Raw genomic sequence first — 15,870 nt, 5'->3', positions numbered from 1 at the left:
CAAAAGGAACCTGGACAAGTGGATTGGGCACCAAAAATTCTTACCGGGGATAGCACCTACAACCCCCCTGGACATGGGCAGTCATTTCTAAATGCAATCCTCAATATTGACTAGCATATCTATGGTACTAAATTGGGATGAAATGGCTAGGCTTAAAATGACCTCTGGGGTCGATAGCCTAGTAAAGTCCTCATATTATCCAATAGAGAATAGACTATGAAATTGTCTGCACAAGCTGTGAGCATAAACAGATGAGACTGGAAAAGTAACTGGCGCACTTTAGCACTGTTGGGCCAAAAACTGCTACTACACAAGTACAGGCACTCGTCATATCCAGGAACTTAGACATGAGTTGTCATAATATTTGGGTGATATGGCTCTGGAAGCTAGGAATGGAATAACAGATCTAGTGCAAAAGCAAAAACTGCATGTATTCAGAATTACTGTCGAAGACATCCCGATTGCCATGTAGAGGCATAGTAGTTGTATCTTTCCTGACTAAATGGAATTATTTACAGGCCTAGTATGTCTGCCAGAACAGTGGTCCCAGATGGTCAGTTGTATAGCCAGGAGTTGTGCTCACAGCGAATGTGCATGTGTCACTTAAAGCTGGACGTGAAATAATGGAAAGCCGAAGTAGAAGAATTTAGAACGTGCGGAGAAGTAATGCAAATGTAATATGTCGTTTACACTATTTGCATTAGGGTGATAACAGTTGATTCAATAAGGGAAGTGTAGTTGCAAAAGTTGTAAGAATTGTCTCAATTTTAGACCATAATGCTTCAGGGGCTCTCTAGTTAATAGTAAGTGAGATGGTGAGACAATCTGTGTACCTACTTCCATTGCTGATATTAAAAATAAGAACTAAAGGTGATGCTGGAAAAAATCAGGAGACAAAAATGTTCCTATAACAGAATTGTAGAAAACTACCAAACTTTACGAGGTATAGATGAGTAAGAACAGGTTGCAGAAGAAACCCTGCAGCTTAAAACTATAGAAGTTGGTAAAGCAGCTGAACCATTGGAATTATAAATTATACAGAAAAAATCATCATTTTCTTCTTTCGGCTGTTCCCATTAGGGGTTGCCACACCAGATCACCTGTTTCCATTTCTTCCTGTCCTCTGCATCTTGCTCTTTCACACCAACCACCTGCATGTCCTCTCTCACCACATCTATAAACCTTATCTTAGGCCTTCCTCTTTTCCTGTTACCTGGCAGCTCCATCCTTAGCATCCTTTTCCCAATATACCCAGCATCCCTCCTCAGCACATGTCCAAACCAACGCAATCTTGCCTCTCTTGCTTTGTCTCCAAACTGTCCAACATGAGCTGACCCATACTGATTCCTAATCCTGTCCATCCTAGTCACACCCAGTGCAAATTTTAACATCTTTAACTCTGCCACATCCAGTTCTGACTCCTGCCTTTTTGTCAGTGCTACCGTCTCCAATCCATATAACATAGCTGGTCTCACTACCCTCTTGTAGACCTTCCCTTTCACTCTTACTGGTACTCGTCTGTCACAAATCACTCCTGACACTCTTCTCCACCCATTCCACCCTGCTTGTACTCTCTTCTTCACCTCTCTTCCACACTCACCATTACTCTGAACTTTTGATCCCAAGTATTTAAACTCATCCACCTTTACCATCTCTACTCCCTGCATCCTCACCATTCCTCTACCCTCCCTCTCATTTACACACACATATTCTGTTTTAGCCCTGCTGACCTTCATTCCTCTCCTCTCTAAAGCATATCTCCACCTCTCCAGGGTCTCCTCAACCTAGTCCTTACATATCACAATGTCATCTGCAAACATCATAGTCCACGGGGCCTCCTGTCTAATCTCATCTGTCAACCTGTCCATCACCACTGCAAATAAGAAAGGGCTCGGAGCTTATCCTTGATGTAATCCCACCTCCACCTTAAACGTATCCGTCACTCCCACCGCAGTCCTCACCAATGTCACACTACCCTTGTACATATCCTGTACCACTCTTACATGCTTCTCTGCCACTCCCGACTCCCTCATACAATACCACAACTCCTCTCTAGGCACCCTGTCATATGCTTTCTCTAAGTCCACAAAGACACAATGCAGCTCCTTCTGACCTTCTCTGTATTTCTCCAACAACACTCTTAGAGCAAATATTGCATCTGTAGTGCTCTTTCCTGGCATGATTCCATACTGCTGATCACTAATCATCACCTCCCTTCTTAACCTAGCTTCCACTACTCTTTCCTATAACTTCAAGCTGTGACTGATCAATTTTATCCCTCTGTAGTTACTGCAGCTCTGCACATCACCCTTATTCTTAAAGACAAGTACCAAAACACTTTTTCTCCACTCCTCAGGCATCCTCTGACTTTCCAAAATTTCATTAAACAATCTGGTTAAAAATTCCACTGCCATTTCTCCTAAGCACCTCCATGCTTCCACTGGTATGTCATCTGGGCCAACAGCCTTTCCATTCTTCATCCTCTTCATAGCTGTCCTTACTTCCTCCTTGCTAATCTGCTTCACTTCCTGATTCACTATCCCCACATCATCCAACCTTCTCTCTCATTCTCTTCATTCATCAGCCCTTCAAAGTACTCTTTCCATCTACTCAACACACTCTCCTCACTTGAGTAAGTTTCCCTCACTGTCCTTTATCACCCTTACCTGCTGCACATCTTTCTCAGCTCTGTCCCTCTGTCTAGCCAATCGGTAAAGGTACTTCTCCCTCTTTACTGTCCAATCTCTCATACAACTCTCTATATGCCTTATCCTTAGCCTTCGCTACCTATCTCTTTGCCATGCGCCTCATCTCCTTATACTCATGTCTACTTTCTTCATCTCTTTGACAATCCCACTTCTTCTTCGCCAGCGTCTTCCTCTGTATACTCTCCTGTACTTCCTCATTCCACCACCATGTCTCCTTGTCCTCCTTCCTTTGTCCAGATGTCACACCAAGCACCTTCCTAGTAGTCTCCCTTACTAGCTCTGCTGTAGTTACCCAGCTATTCGGTAACTCTTCATTGCCTCCCAGTGCCTGTCTTAACTCTTCCCTGAACTCCACCTCACAATCACCCTTTTTTAACTTCCACCATTTAATCCTTGGCACTACTTTCACACTCCTTCGCTTCTTGATCACCAACATCATCCTGCAGACCACCATTCTATGCTGCTTAACTACACTTTCCTCAGTCACCACTTTACAGTCTCCAATCTCCTTCAGACCTGGCCCTCCTACATAGGATATAATCCACCTGTGTGCATCTTCCTCCACTCTTGTATGTCACCCTATGCTCCTCCCTCTTCTTACAAATACATATTCACCACAGCCATGTCCATCCTTTTCACAAAATCACAATCATCTGACCTTCTGCATTCCTCTCCTTAACACCATACCTACCCATCACTTCCTCATCCCCTCTGTTCACTTCACCAACATGCCCATTGAAGTCCGCTCCAATCACTAATCTCTCACCCTTGGGTATACTCACCACCACTTCATCCAACTCGCTCCAAAATTTTTCTTTCTCATCCATCGCACACCCAACTTGTGGAGCATATGCACTAACAACATTCATCATTACACCATCAATTTCAAGCTTCATAAACATCACTCTATCTGACACTCATCACCTCCAAAACTTGGCATACTGTTCTGTTAGGATAACTCCTACCCCATTTCTTCTGCCATCCACACCATGATAGAACAATTTGAACCCGCCTCCTATACACTTGGCCTTACTTCCCTTCCATCTGGTCTCTTGCATGCAGAATATATCAACCTTCCTTCTCTCCATCATATCAGCTAGCTCTCTCCCTATACCAGTCATACTGCCAATATTCAAAGTTCCTACCCTCGGTACTACACTCCTAACCTTCCTCCTCTCTTCCTGCCTTCGGGCATGCCTTCCCCCTCCTTTTCTTCTTCGGCCAACAGTAGCCCAATTTCCTCCAGCACCCTGTTGGCTAACAGTACTGGTGGCAGTCGTTGTTAACCCAGGCCTCGACCGATCTGGTATGTAATTATGACATGTTCTCCGCATCAGTAATTTGGCAGAGGTTTTACGCCGGATGCCCTTCCTGATGCAACCCTCCCCATTTATCCGGGCTTGGGACCGGCACAAAGAAATGCACTGGCTTGTACATCCCCAGTGGCTGGGTTATACAGAAAAATTATACAGAAAAAATGCAGACATTTATACAAAACAAATATGTTAATGCTGAAATTATGGGCAGGTGGAATATAGCTTTAGGGTGTTAAGCAAGCTAGAGTGATTTGTATTCTGTGATGGTAAGTTTATCTGCATTTTTTGTTTGGAATATAGATCTCGTGCAGGTTAGATGAGATCTGCTGTATTAAAGCTTCTTGACAAGACGTTCAGAGGGTAGTTTCCAACACCTAAGAAATATCCAGTATGCTGAGCAATGCCAACATTTTACACAACTGTATGAATTACAGGCTGCAGTGGTGCAACCTTTGCAACATCCAAATGCATTTGTTCTTATTCCATGAAACGTCCTTGGCATGTTCAGACAGTAAAACTGGACTAACGTTCTGAAAATTAAAGTTCACTCACGAGCCTTTGTGGATATGACATTGAAGCCCTTGGTGATCAGAACCCTTGGATGTTTGCCATAAATTGCCTTTTGAAAATCATCTGAAAGACCACCACACTAGCATTCTTGCTGAGCTTGTGACCTTTGACATTCTTGCTGAGCTTGTGACCTTTGACATTCTTGCTGAGCTTGTGACCTTTGACATCTGTTCTGCTGGACTTGATTCTGTACTTTCCTTGTTAAACTCTCTGCTTTCAAAGTAACAGACTCTGATACAGCCATTCATGGTCACAAGCATGATGGTCCAAGCGTGTAAGGCATTTGTCTCAAGAAATTGAACACAAGTTGGATGATGTACACTATTTTATGCTCAGGTAGACTATTCTAAGTAGCCTTTCTGGCAATTATAAGCTTGTCCTTGAAGCTGAAAAGTATTGGAAGTTATCTGGTCAGTAAACCTCTAACTTGCATGGAAACTTCTCCAGTGTGGAACAATGAACATCTCGCCCATGTGGGAATGTCGCCACATTGAGACTCTGTGGTTACTAAATGGATTCCAGAAGTCCACTCGGAATTCATTCTTCAGTCATGTTTGGTATTTTCTAATACAGGGGTAGTTGACAAATGGTAATATTTAAAGTTGGGGCAAAGCAAACCCAGCAATATCAATACATGCATGGCTGAAGGTTGGACAAGAAGGGCATGTTTGCTCAGGTGATGTGGCTGTAAGGTAGTAGTTGCCCTCTAAAGCACATTATTTGTTGTACTGGGCACTGGCACTTTATAATGCCTCATTTCCAGCAGATATTACGCCACTACATAAAGACATGCGTGAATGGGCATGACTTCGCTGAAGGTTTGGCGCCGGGCTGGCAACTCTGCACCATAAAAAAAAAATTTACTGCCAATCATTAGTGGACCGGAGTTCCGCTGTGGTAACCCCTAACCGGGAAAAGCCGAAAAGACAAATATAGAGCTGCACAGCTTTCCCATAAGATCAAGATCATTGCAAGCTGCTTTTTGTTATCTGAAGATATGCAAGTGCCACACATTTTCTGATTACAAGATGCATTTTGCAGCTCATTGCACCAGGTTGTTTTCCAAAATAAAGAATTTGGAAACTGTCTCTTTCTGGGACCCTCATGTGTAATCAATGAAGTGAGCTTGTTTGAGTCGATTCCCTCGGTCTCAGCTTAGATACTACAAATCTGAGTAAGATGCTTAACCTAAGAAGTGCTGTCTGGTTGCACGTGTGTGTTTACAGTTTTTTTTTTTTTTTTAAATTACATTAAAACTGTAGCACATGTTACTCGAGCAAAGATAATCATTGTTCATAAGCAATGGATGTACTGCTTCATTAAATAACAAAGGGGCTTTAAGATGCTTGTTTTTCTTTCCCCATTTTGTGTTTGAGTAAAATATGGACTCCATTTCACTAGGTTGCAAATAGTTTTTAGGAAAAAAATGTGAAAAGAACAGAAGAGATGAGAGCTGTGACTGTCTACTGTAATGCTTAAAGCTTTTAATCCTTAAAACAGCTGTCCTGGTCTGGATTTTCCTGGTAAAATCGAAAGACAGTCTGCTCTCTGGCATTTTTTATAGGCTCGCAAATTCCCTCTCCCCTTACACTACATTGTTGCCCCAAATGCACATTTTTGCTTACATCTTTCTCTTCAGCAGCCCAGTTCGAATCTCTGTTTTCACGTGCTGTTTGAAATGCTTCTGGCTCTAAATGATTTATAAGGACATGTTTCAAGTCTGCATACCAAAACAGAGCAATCATTTCCTCTTGTGCAGTGAATCAGTACAACATTGTGATTGATCTGATCAAAACTGCTCAGAGGCACTTCTAATGTGTTCTACATCATTTGTAAATTCTCCACACAGTGCCAGATTTTCTGTACTTGGTGTTAATCAACTTTTTGCAGAATTTGCTTCCATTGTTGTTTTTTTTTCTTCCAAAGGAAGCTGTCTGACTGGCTGTCCAGTTGTATTGGAGATGCAGATTTGTTTGAAAAAGTCAACTGCAAAGATACAATCCTATCTCACTACCGAGAAATCATTGAAGGTAGTTTGTAACTTTATATCTGAAAGGGAATAAAGACAAAAGCTGCTAAAGAATTTCATATTTATTGTTTTTTGTATTTTATTTTTTTTTTGCTACAGATCACCACAGCTGCACAGATGACTATATCGGAGCTTTTCACTTGTGTCTGCACTGGAAGGTTTATAACTGGTATGTGTTCAGATAGACAGTACTTTTTATGATTGGAACGGAAGACCTCTGCCATAGCTCCATGGTAGCAGAAGCTGGGAATTCAACAGGATTTCAAAGTACTTGCCTGCCTTTGCCTGTTCTGAGAACAGCAGTACATGAACAATGCCACAGTATTGCACTTGTTAATCTGAGCAACAGATCTAACTACAGATTTTTTGTAGCCGTCATTCATTGCAATTTATAAAATAAATAATCCCAGTTGAAGCCCTAACAGAATACATGTTGGGAGAAAGAAAAGCTTGTAGGTTCAGATTTTTTTTCCTCCTGCATGGGTGGCCTTTCAGTAAACACTTTAGACACACAAGCACTGCGGTTCTCCGAGATGAGACCAGAGTGACACCTCCTGGCAGAACTGTCTGCTTTGTATCACACTATCATTTCTGCATCATTGTCCTTAATCTGAAAGTTTAAATGTCTCCTAACCACCAATTTGAATAACATAACTGCTTTTTTTTTGTAGGCCTCTGAAGGGACCAGTCCAGCAGTTTTGCCACACAGTAGAAAAGAACAGTTGCCAGGTAAGATGGAGTCTTAAAACCCCACTGGTCTACACTAAAATGATATTCAGAACTATTCTTGTTAAAAAGCTCAGAGGTTAAGAGCAGTGTTGGTGGTAAACTTGTTCCCACCTAAATTTTCTCACTTCTTTCAGTACCTCAAGCATAACTCTTCCTTTCTGTAGGTTGTTTTTGTAAGCCTCTCGTATCACTGTAAACCTTTTTAGCAAAAAAAATATATAGAATGTATAGAATTATGGCCTTAGTAATTCAAAAGAGGACTTTTGAAATGCAAACTTGTATATAGACTGGAGCAACACCCTTGTACAGAGTATTAGTCTACAGTGGATCTAATTTATTTCATTAGCATCTTGGAATATTGCTGGGCAAAACAGTGAACCTGTGACATAATTATGGAAAAACATTAAAAAAAAAAATAAAATTATTGCAGGGGGCAAGGCCCCCTCTACCCCTGCCACCTCATGCTAATTATACTGTGAGGATGCCCTACAGTAGGGGGAAGTGCCATCTCACTTTAAGGTCTATATTTTACTGGTCAATATTGTGGGCCGCTGATGAGCTGAAGTTGGCCCCCACAACCATACAAGACTTGTTTATGGCTAGTCTTTCAGTTGAAAGACTGAAATCTAGGTGTTTGGACAAATGTTATGACTTCAGAGTTAAAAAGATGCAACTTGGGAAGGGGAGAGAGGAGGGTAACAGGATCTACAACCCTTTCCTAGCCCAATCTGCATGCTGCCATGACTTCATCCATTTGGACAACTACAGTGTTATCAGTACAGAATTGGTGAAATAAACTCTGGTTTCCTGAACCAGACAGCTGTGAATGCACCACGATTGCTTTACCATGTAGAACTGCTTGATGTGCTGATTGCTAGCTGTGGAAAGCCATCCATCCAAATCAAATATAGTTTTGTGCAATTCTCTTAGCTTGCCACACATTCCAAAAGATTTATCGGAATCTGGTTCTGTCCTTGGGGATAGTAGCTGGTGTCCTTCAGTTAACGTTAGGATATTGATTGCCAAACTAATGTAATTCCAGGAGAAACTAATCAGTAAGTTGTATGGGGTGGAGGGTGCCTCCTCGTCTAAGTGGTCAGACCAACATCTTGAGCATTCTTTGTGGATATAGTTCTTTTTATTGTGCACAATATCCAAGGTGTGTGAATTTTCTCATGGAAATTAAAATATGGAAAAAAACTTTATTGGGAAAATGTCAGTTTAAGGGCTGGAACTATCACAAGTAGTATTCTGTGGAAAACTGCAAAGTTGAAACACTTTTTTAGAAAATTCTGTTTTAACAAAGTAGCTTTTATTTTGGTGACTCAACTGAAAGCTTGTACAGTATAGAGATTAATCATTTTTGCAATTAATGGCCCAGCTTAGTGAGATTTCTCTAGGTCAAGAATTAATTTTATAAGCATCATATATGAGAAGTAATGCATAACAAGGTGTGCATTTGAGCAATAATGCATAACAAGCTGTGCATTAATGATCCATATGAGGTGCAAGTCCGTCAACTGTCTACTTCACCACTGTTTTATGTACCTGAGGTGCTTTACAGCAGTTATGGAATATAAAGGGTAAAGACACTAAGTAAGCTACAGTCAACCCAACAGTGTTTATGGTGCATTTTGAAGCTTTTGTAGTAGACTAATGTGAACGCATCCAGACCCCTCTGTGTTTAAGAAATCTGTTATTGAAAATTTCTGGAGCACCTTAAAGCAGTTAAATTGGGTATTTGATTTATCCACGTGAATTTAGTTGTAGAACTGCATGGGGGGGTGACTTCTGTAAATATTCCATAGTAAGTCCTCCCCCCGCTCATATTGGCTGTCTGCCAATATTGAGAAATGGGTCTACTTAAAACCACTACCACTTTCAAGTTGCACACCATCGTTCTTCACAAAAAAATGCTTTTAGACAGATATCACTTGCCTGTGGGGCAGGAACTTGGGGGCTGTCTCTCCCACTCCCCATCTTAAAAACAAGTTGACATAATAGCTGAGGAGGAAAGTTAAACAACAATTTCAACCAGTATGCCTCCAGAAGGATGTGAGAATGCCAAAGTTGAATAAATACATCCTTTATTAAAATACGGTAAAACAAGCTCAGTAAAACAAAGCGCTTTTCGTCCCACTGATTGGACTTGTATGTATTGGGGCTGTCAAAAATCTAGTTGCTTCCTTTTGGATAGGCTATTTTACCAATTTCAACAATATAATATTTTAAAATTGTAACATTTTTGAGACGTCCAAAAGGGAAGGGTACTCATAGAACTTATAAAACTTATAAAATCTGCCATGGTGATTTGATATGCAAGAAATGAGTTTTTATACTGTAAAACATTGTAATATATTGATTTATATATTTTAGCCTAATGGAATGTTATGGTTTTAGTTCCAAGACCTTTTTTTAGCCCATTTGAAAGTACATAGGACAGTAGTGTTTAGGGTCAAAACAGCAACTCATTTATTCATATACACAAACACATTGTTTTACACAAAAGCTTTTAGCTTTTATTTGTTCTTTTATTTCTTGTTTTATCAATTTTTGGAGTTTGTTGCTATTTTATTGCTGCAACATCTGTAAGAACATTTGATGTGGGTTTAACATAGAGTTAACTCAGAAGGTTGTCATTCATTATTAGTGAGCAATGTATATCCCCCTATTTTAATTGGCTGGCAGAGGCTTGGTTAAGTAAAGAAATATATTTAAATGCTGTGAATATGAATGAATTATTTTACCTGAAGAAGTCTCACTTATGGTGGGATGAAAAGAGTTTTGTTTTACTGAGTTTGTTTTACTGTATTTTGCAGTATGTATGTATTTATTTTAATAAAGGACATATTTATTCAACTTGTGAGTTATCTCGCATCCTTCTGGAGGCATACTGGTTGAAATAGGTTCATAGGTTGGTACTAGGCTATCAGCCCTAGGGCCTATACAAGCCTAGCCATAACAGTTCCCTGGCTATTTCTTCCCACATTATTTACTTTCCTGGACCCCTGTCTAGCAGGGCGACTGACGTGATCCCTGGGGTGAATTTCCTTTCTCCCATCCAATCATCAAGGTTCCTCTTGAAGAGGACCAAAGAGGCACTCTGCTTGACATGTATGGGCAATCTATTCCAGAGTCTGGGGAGTCTCTGGGTCAGGAACCTATCCCTCCAGCATGTTTTGTTTATTGTGATGACAAGGTTTAGATCCCTGGAGCGTGTAGCTCTGAGGGATTGGGATTTCTTTAAGTGTAGCATGTCCAACAGCTCTGGGTTTGACATGGCCTTGTATGTTAAGCAGAGATCACCTCTGAGTAGACGATATGCGACATTATAGCTGGGTTTTTTTAAGGCGGTCAGCGTAGGGCATCTGCTTTAGGCCTGTGATTCTTTTAGTGAGGTATTTCTGAGGCCTTTCCAGTTGTTGCAGATGTCTTGAGAGGTACATACCAAATGGGGCATTTTATTCTATAATGGGTCTAATGAGGGATGAGTACAGTGGGACAATGACCTCCTTTTTTCTGGATGAAAAGCCCTTCGTGATGAGGTGTGCCACATAGGATTTCCTGACTGTTGTGCGATGTGGTTATTGAAGGTGAGACCACTGTCCACCTGTGTCCCTAAGTCTCTTATCACACTTTCTGTGTTTAGCGGAGGAAGCAAAGGGATATTCTCCCTCATTTATTTGGAGCCACTTTAAACTTGGGGGATATTTCTGATAATTGTAGTTTTTAGAAACTCCTATCTTTTTAGGACCGTTTATGGAGCATTCTGGTTGTACATTAGACCAATCTGAGGCAAAACAACTAGTTTATCTGAATTCCTTTCATCTTACCTTAGACTGGACTATGTGCCTAGAATTAAATCAGAAATGCAGCACAACCGTTGTCCTTGTGCCTGTTTCAGTACAAGTCATAGTTTCATAGGATGATACTAGGCTATTGGCCTGGAGGCCCTTAGAAGCCTAGCCAAGAATTTCACCCATGTTCCCTCAAAGTCAGCAGCAGTTTCCCCTGTCCAGCAGGGACACAGGTGGGATCCCAGGGGTATATTTTCAGTTTCCCATGCAGTTGTCCAGGTTCCTCTTAGAGGTACTCTGCTTGACATGGAGAGGGAGTGTATCCCACAGATGGGGGAGTCTTTGCAACACGCATCTGTCCTGCCAACAAGTTCTATTAATGTCACAGACCAGGTTAAGGCCTTGCGTGCGGGTTGCACAAGTGGAGTTTGTCTTACGGATATGCAGCAACTCCATCATGGCTGGGTCTGAAATGGCCTTGTATGCCAGACACCGGTCACCTGAGCAGTCTGTATGAAACTGAGTAGGGGACAGGGCTTTTAGCCAATCTGTGTAGGATAGGGATTTGAGTCCATGGATTTTCCTGGTCAGGAACCTATGTGGTCTCCCCCAACTGCTGCATGTGCTTGGCAAGATGCATTCCAAAGGGGGCATTGTACTTTATAGTGGGTCTGATAAGGGAAAAGTACAGGGATGTTATGACCTCCTTGTTCCTGGATGAAATACCCTTATTTATGATGTGGGCCATGTAGAATGAATTCTGTAGAACGGAGGCAACGTGGTGGTCAAAAGTCAGGTTGCCATCAAGTCCCTCATGACTGATTGCAAGCTTACTACATTGTTATTAATGTGATAATTAGTGGGGATGATGTTTTCCCTAAAGGGGGATAATGATGCATTTCTTGGCATTCAGTTTGAGGCCATGCTTCTGGCACCAGTCATTAGTTTGTGTAAGGCCCTCTTGGAGGATGTTCACATCACTAGGGAAATTTGACAGTGCCCAGCTTGCAGTCATCTGCAAACTTGGTCAGCCACAGACCACTAGTTTTGGCGTGCACCTCAGAAAAGTATATCCCAAACAGAGGCCCCAAGCCCGATCCATGGAGTACACAGCTCATTACAAGTCTACTGCTAGAGGTGGCTTCCCCTACTTTGACTGAGTGGGTTCTATCAGTGAGCCATTTAACTACCCACCTGCTAACATATGGGTTGATGCCTAGCTGGGAGAGTATCTGTTATGCCCGAGTGGGGAATAGTGTCAAAGGCTTTGGCTAGGTCAAGGTATGAGATGTGCACCATCTTCCCCCTCGTCCATGGATTTGGTGACTGTTTCAAAAAAAGTCAACCAAGTTTAACAGGCATGATCTCCCTTTGACAAAACCAAACTGTGTGGAGTCGAGCATTTGGAAGTTGCCAATGTCCTTGTTTGTAAGGTCCATGATAATGTGTTCCATGGCCTTGCAGATCAGGCTAGTTAGGCTGATTGGCCTATAATTGTCAGGGTCAGTGGACACTCACTTTTGTGTAGAGGGATGACAGTTGTCCTCTATTCAGCTGGGATGAAGCCGGTGCTCAGGCTTTGATTTAATAGGGTGTCTAATGGAGCTGAGCGCTCATACCTGAGTTCATGTAGGTTACAGCCAGGGATTTTATTTTGTCCCATGGAGACTATTTGTTGCCTTTGAGAGGGCATTAAGGACCTGCTCCCTGGTGATGAGGGGAGGGGGGGGTCAGGTGCTGGGGATGTCCTGGTTTACTGATGGGGGGATGGGGGGTGAAGTTTTCCCTGTACCTGTCTGCAAGCAGGTTGGCTATGTCTATGGCATTTGTGCATGTGATGTTACTGACCACCAATTCAGAGCAGATTTGGGTGTTGCCTTTGAGATTGCGGACATATGTGAAGAAGGCCTTATGATTGTCCTTGGTGTATGTGGCCAATTTGGACTCAAGTTAGCCTTAAAAGATTTCACCAGTGACCTTGTTTGCTTGTTCAGACAAAGCAGAGATTGCTTCTAACTTGCACCTGCTCCTTCTTGGCCCTGGACAGAGATTTTTTCCTTCTATTATAGAGTTTGTCTATTGCTGCTGTCCACCAAGACAGGTTTACTCTTCCTTGAGGAAGATGATTTGGTCCTGTCAGGTATTGCTGAGTCCATACAACTATGTAGGTGACCTGTAATGGTCTGTATAGATGATCCTACTGCTTTGACAGTTTTTAGAAATGCCTTTAAAACCCTTTGTAGTAGCACTGCAGTTAAAAAGCTTCTGTTGGAGAGGATGCTATGGGGTGTCTGAGACTTGCACAGTGAAACGCTTATAGGCTCAAACTGGTTTACATGGGTACTGTTACACTCCCCTCCAACCAGTTCCCACATCTGTAGTTTTAAATTCCAGGTATATACTCTGCAGAGGAACAATACACTTGCCCAGCTCACACAAAAGGTGAGTTTGGTGCTTTAATGCTGACTTATCCACATATTCAGTTTTCAAAGCTATTAAACTGTTTTGGCCTTTTGAGGAACATGAATAAAATCATCGATACCTTTATTTGTATTTTAATCACTTCATCAAACATCTTTTTATTCTACGCAGACATGAACTGAACTTGCTTAGCAGTATTACGGCAGTATGTTAAATGTTATTTCAAGCTATCAATTTAATAAATGAACGTTTTTGCCAAGTGTTCCATTTCAGCCTTAAATGGTATATATTGTGTTCGGATTTGGATAACAGGCTTTTATTTAAAGTAAAATGTGCAGCAGTGGGGTAGCTCTTTTTACATATGGTCACTGCTGGGCTAGGCTTGTACTACTAGCATATTGGATAGTAAACTGTGTACTATTAGTAACCATGACTTGGGGGGGGGGGGGTATTTGCTCTTAAAAGATGCACCACACTGATATCTACCCAGGGGCTGTTCTTCCCTACCTTTTTTGTTACTGAAATGTGATATTACTGCCTTTTAAAATGTCATTACCAGCATATTGTATCTCAAGATACAGGCTTAACATTTTGGATGTTCTGTTTGTTCATGGATTTTTTTCACCATCTGTATCCTTTAATTTGTACCGAATGTCCTCATTTTGTTGACAGACTATTGAGTAGTTCTGCAGTGAGTGTTAAACAGGGTGTCAGCTGTATCCTTGTGTTATCCTGTGATTACAGCCTCTGCTGCTTAGGTTCTGTAATTATTAGAAGTGGCCAATTATAATCACTGTTGGTGATTCCTTAAAAAAAGCTTCATCGATTCTCTCTGACATGGTGCCTTCATGATCTGTCCTGTCCTCCATGTGAAGCCAGTGTAAAGTTAGTGGATTAAAATAGCTGCTGATGTAAAGTGCCCTCAATTTTTCTGTAAGCAGAATGTTCCATGAAAATCTAGATTAAAACTGATATGATCCCTAAAAGGTGTAACATTTTAATGCTTTCTTTTTTATAAATTTACCTCCTTTTTTGCAACTGTACTTGTCTCAAGTCGGAGGGATCACAATATTTCATTTACAAAAAAAAAAAAACTGTATGGAGACTTTATAAACATGAAAACTTTTACTAACTGTTCTTTTTCCCCTCCTCAGAAATTCAGCTACCCTGGCCAGTTTGAAGATTTGTTCAACATGAAGTAAGTTTGTTTCCTATTTTTTTGTTGGCAGCTTTTTGATTAAGCAAGTGGCAACACTTTTCCTGCCATGCATGTCTGCACTGACCTTATGCAATTGCCAAACATTGTAGATATAGGACAGAGGATTTAAAGGTATGAACTACTAACTACCTTTACCTCTAGTCCGGGGTGCAACTCTGATGTCACCTTAATCCAGCCCAAAACTGATGGGTTACCCAAGAAGAGGTTTAACTTGCCACTTTCAATTAAGCCCAGAGTAACTGACAAGCAATAGGGATTAGAACCTTCAGCAGCTGGACTTTGTTACTTTTGGGCTGTAGTTTGATGATGGGTTGTAACTTTCTCCAGTTTACTCAAGTTTGTTTTCCCTTTTTAATTTATAAATTTGTTATTCCATGAAGGTTCATTTTTACTTTTTTGTTAAAACAGCATCATCTTTGTTCACAAGAACATGTTTAACCCGGTTAACAAATGTCAACACAAAAATATATAGTCCAACTGGGCCAGAGGCCCATTTTCAGTGGAGACCCGAGGAGAAAAGCTCCGATACAGGCAGTTTAAGGTGCATAAAATTTACGCTCCAATATAAAGAAATTTACAATACATAATTTAATGTTTATACGACTGTGAAGTACAACACTCATGATTTTTTTATACAATGAAAAAAAAAGCAGCAATTGACCTTACATAGAGAGAGATTGATATATTGTGTTAAGTAATAGAGAGAGGTATTTAGATATGAGAGAGGAATATTTACATATGTACATGTGGTGAAAGTAGGGTAAGGGTGCAATTTGTAGTTGGACAAGGGAGGTAAACTAAGAGGTGGATTAGTTAATAGTCAGTGAGGTTGGAGTAAAACAGTAAGGTTTTGTTGAATTCATCAGTGTAGGAGGTTAGGTGGGGTCATTACAGGGGCAAGACTGGTTGTTTAGTAGGTGAAGTTTAAGTTCCTTTTTGAAGCGTTTAGGATGGGAAATGGATCTAATATGAGCAGGGAGTTTGTTCCAAGCCTGGGCTATAGTAAATTTGTAAAGTAGCTTACCAGCGTATTTGTGTGCTCAGTAAGTGTCCAGGAGTTGTTGGCTAGAGGTGCGGAGGG

The 15,870-nt window shown here is 41.1% G+C and overlaps 1 protein-coding gene across 1 annotated transcript in view; it reads left to right on the top strand.

Annotated features, from left to right (window-relative positions):
- LOC122808140 overlaps positions 1-15,870 on the top strand; it is a 524,042-nt gene that overhangs the window by 336,594 nt on the left and 171,578 nt on the right. The window contains exons 9-12 of the mRNA XM_044079110.1: positions 6,521-6,624; positions 6,723-6,792; positions 7,295-7,352; positions 14,725-14,768. Of these exons, the coding sequence (XP_043935045.1) occupies positions 6,521-6,624; positions 6,723-6,792; positions 7,295-7,352; positions 14,725-14,768 (276 nt within the window). The remainder of the gene's footprint in view (positions 1-6,520; positions 6,625-6,722; positions 6,793-7,294; positions 7,353-14,724; positions 14,769-15,870) is intronic.

The sequence above is a fragment of the Protopterus annectens genome, chromosome 8.part0, assembly GCF_019279795.1.
Source record: "Protopterus annectens isolate FY-2018-M chromosome 8.part0, PAN1.0, whole genome shotgun sequence".
Classification (NCBI taxonomy): domain Eukaryota; kingdom Metazoa; phylum Chordata; order Ceratodontiformes; family Protopteridae; genus Protopterus; species Protopterus annectens.
This window is presented reverse-complemented; position numbering and strand designations above follow the sequence as displayed.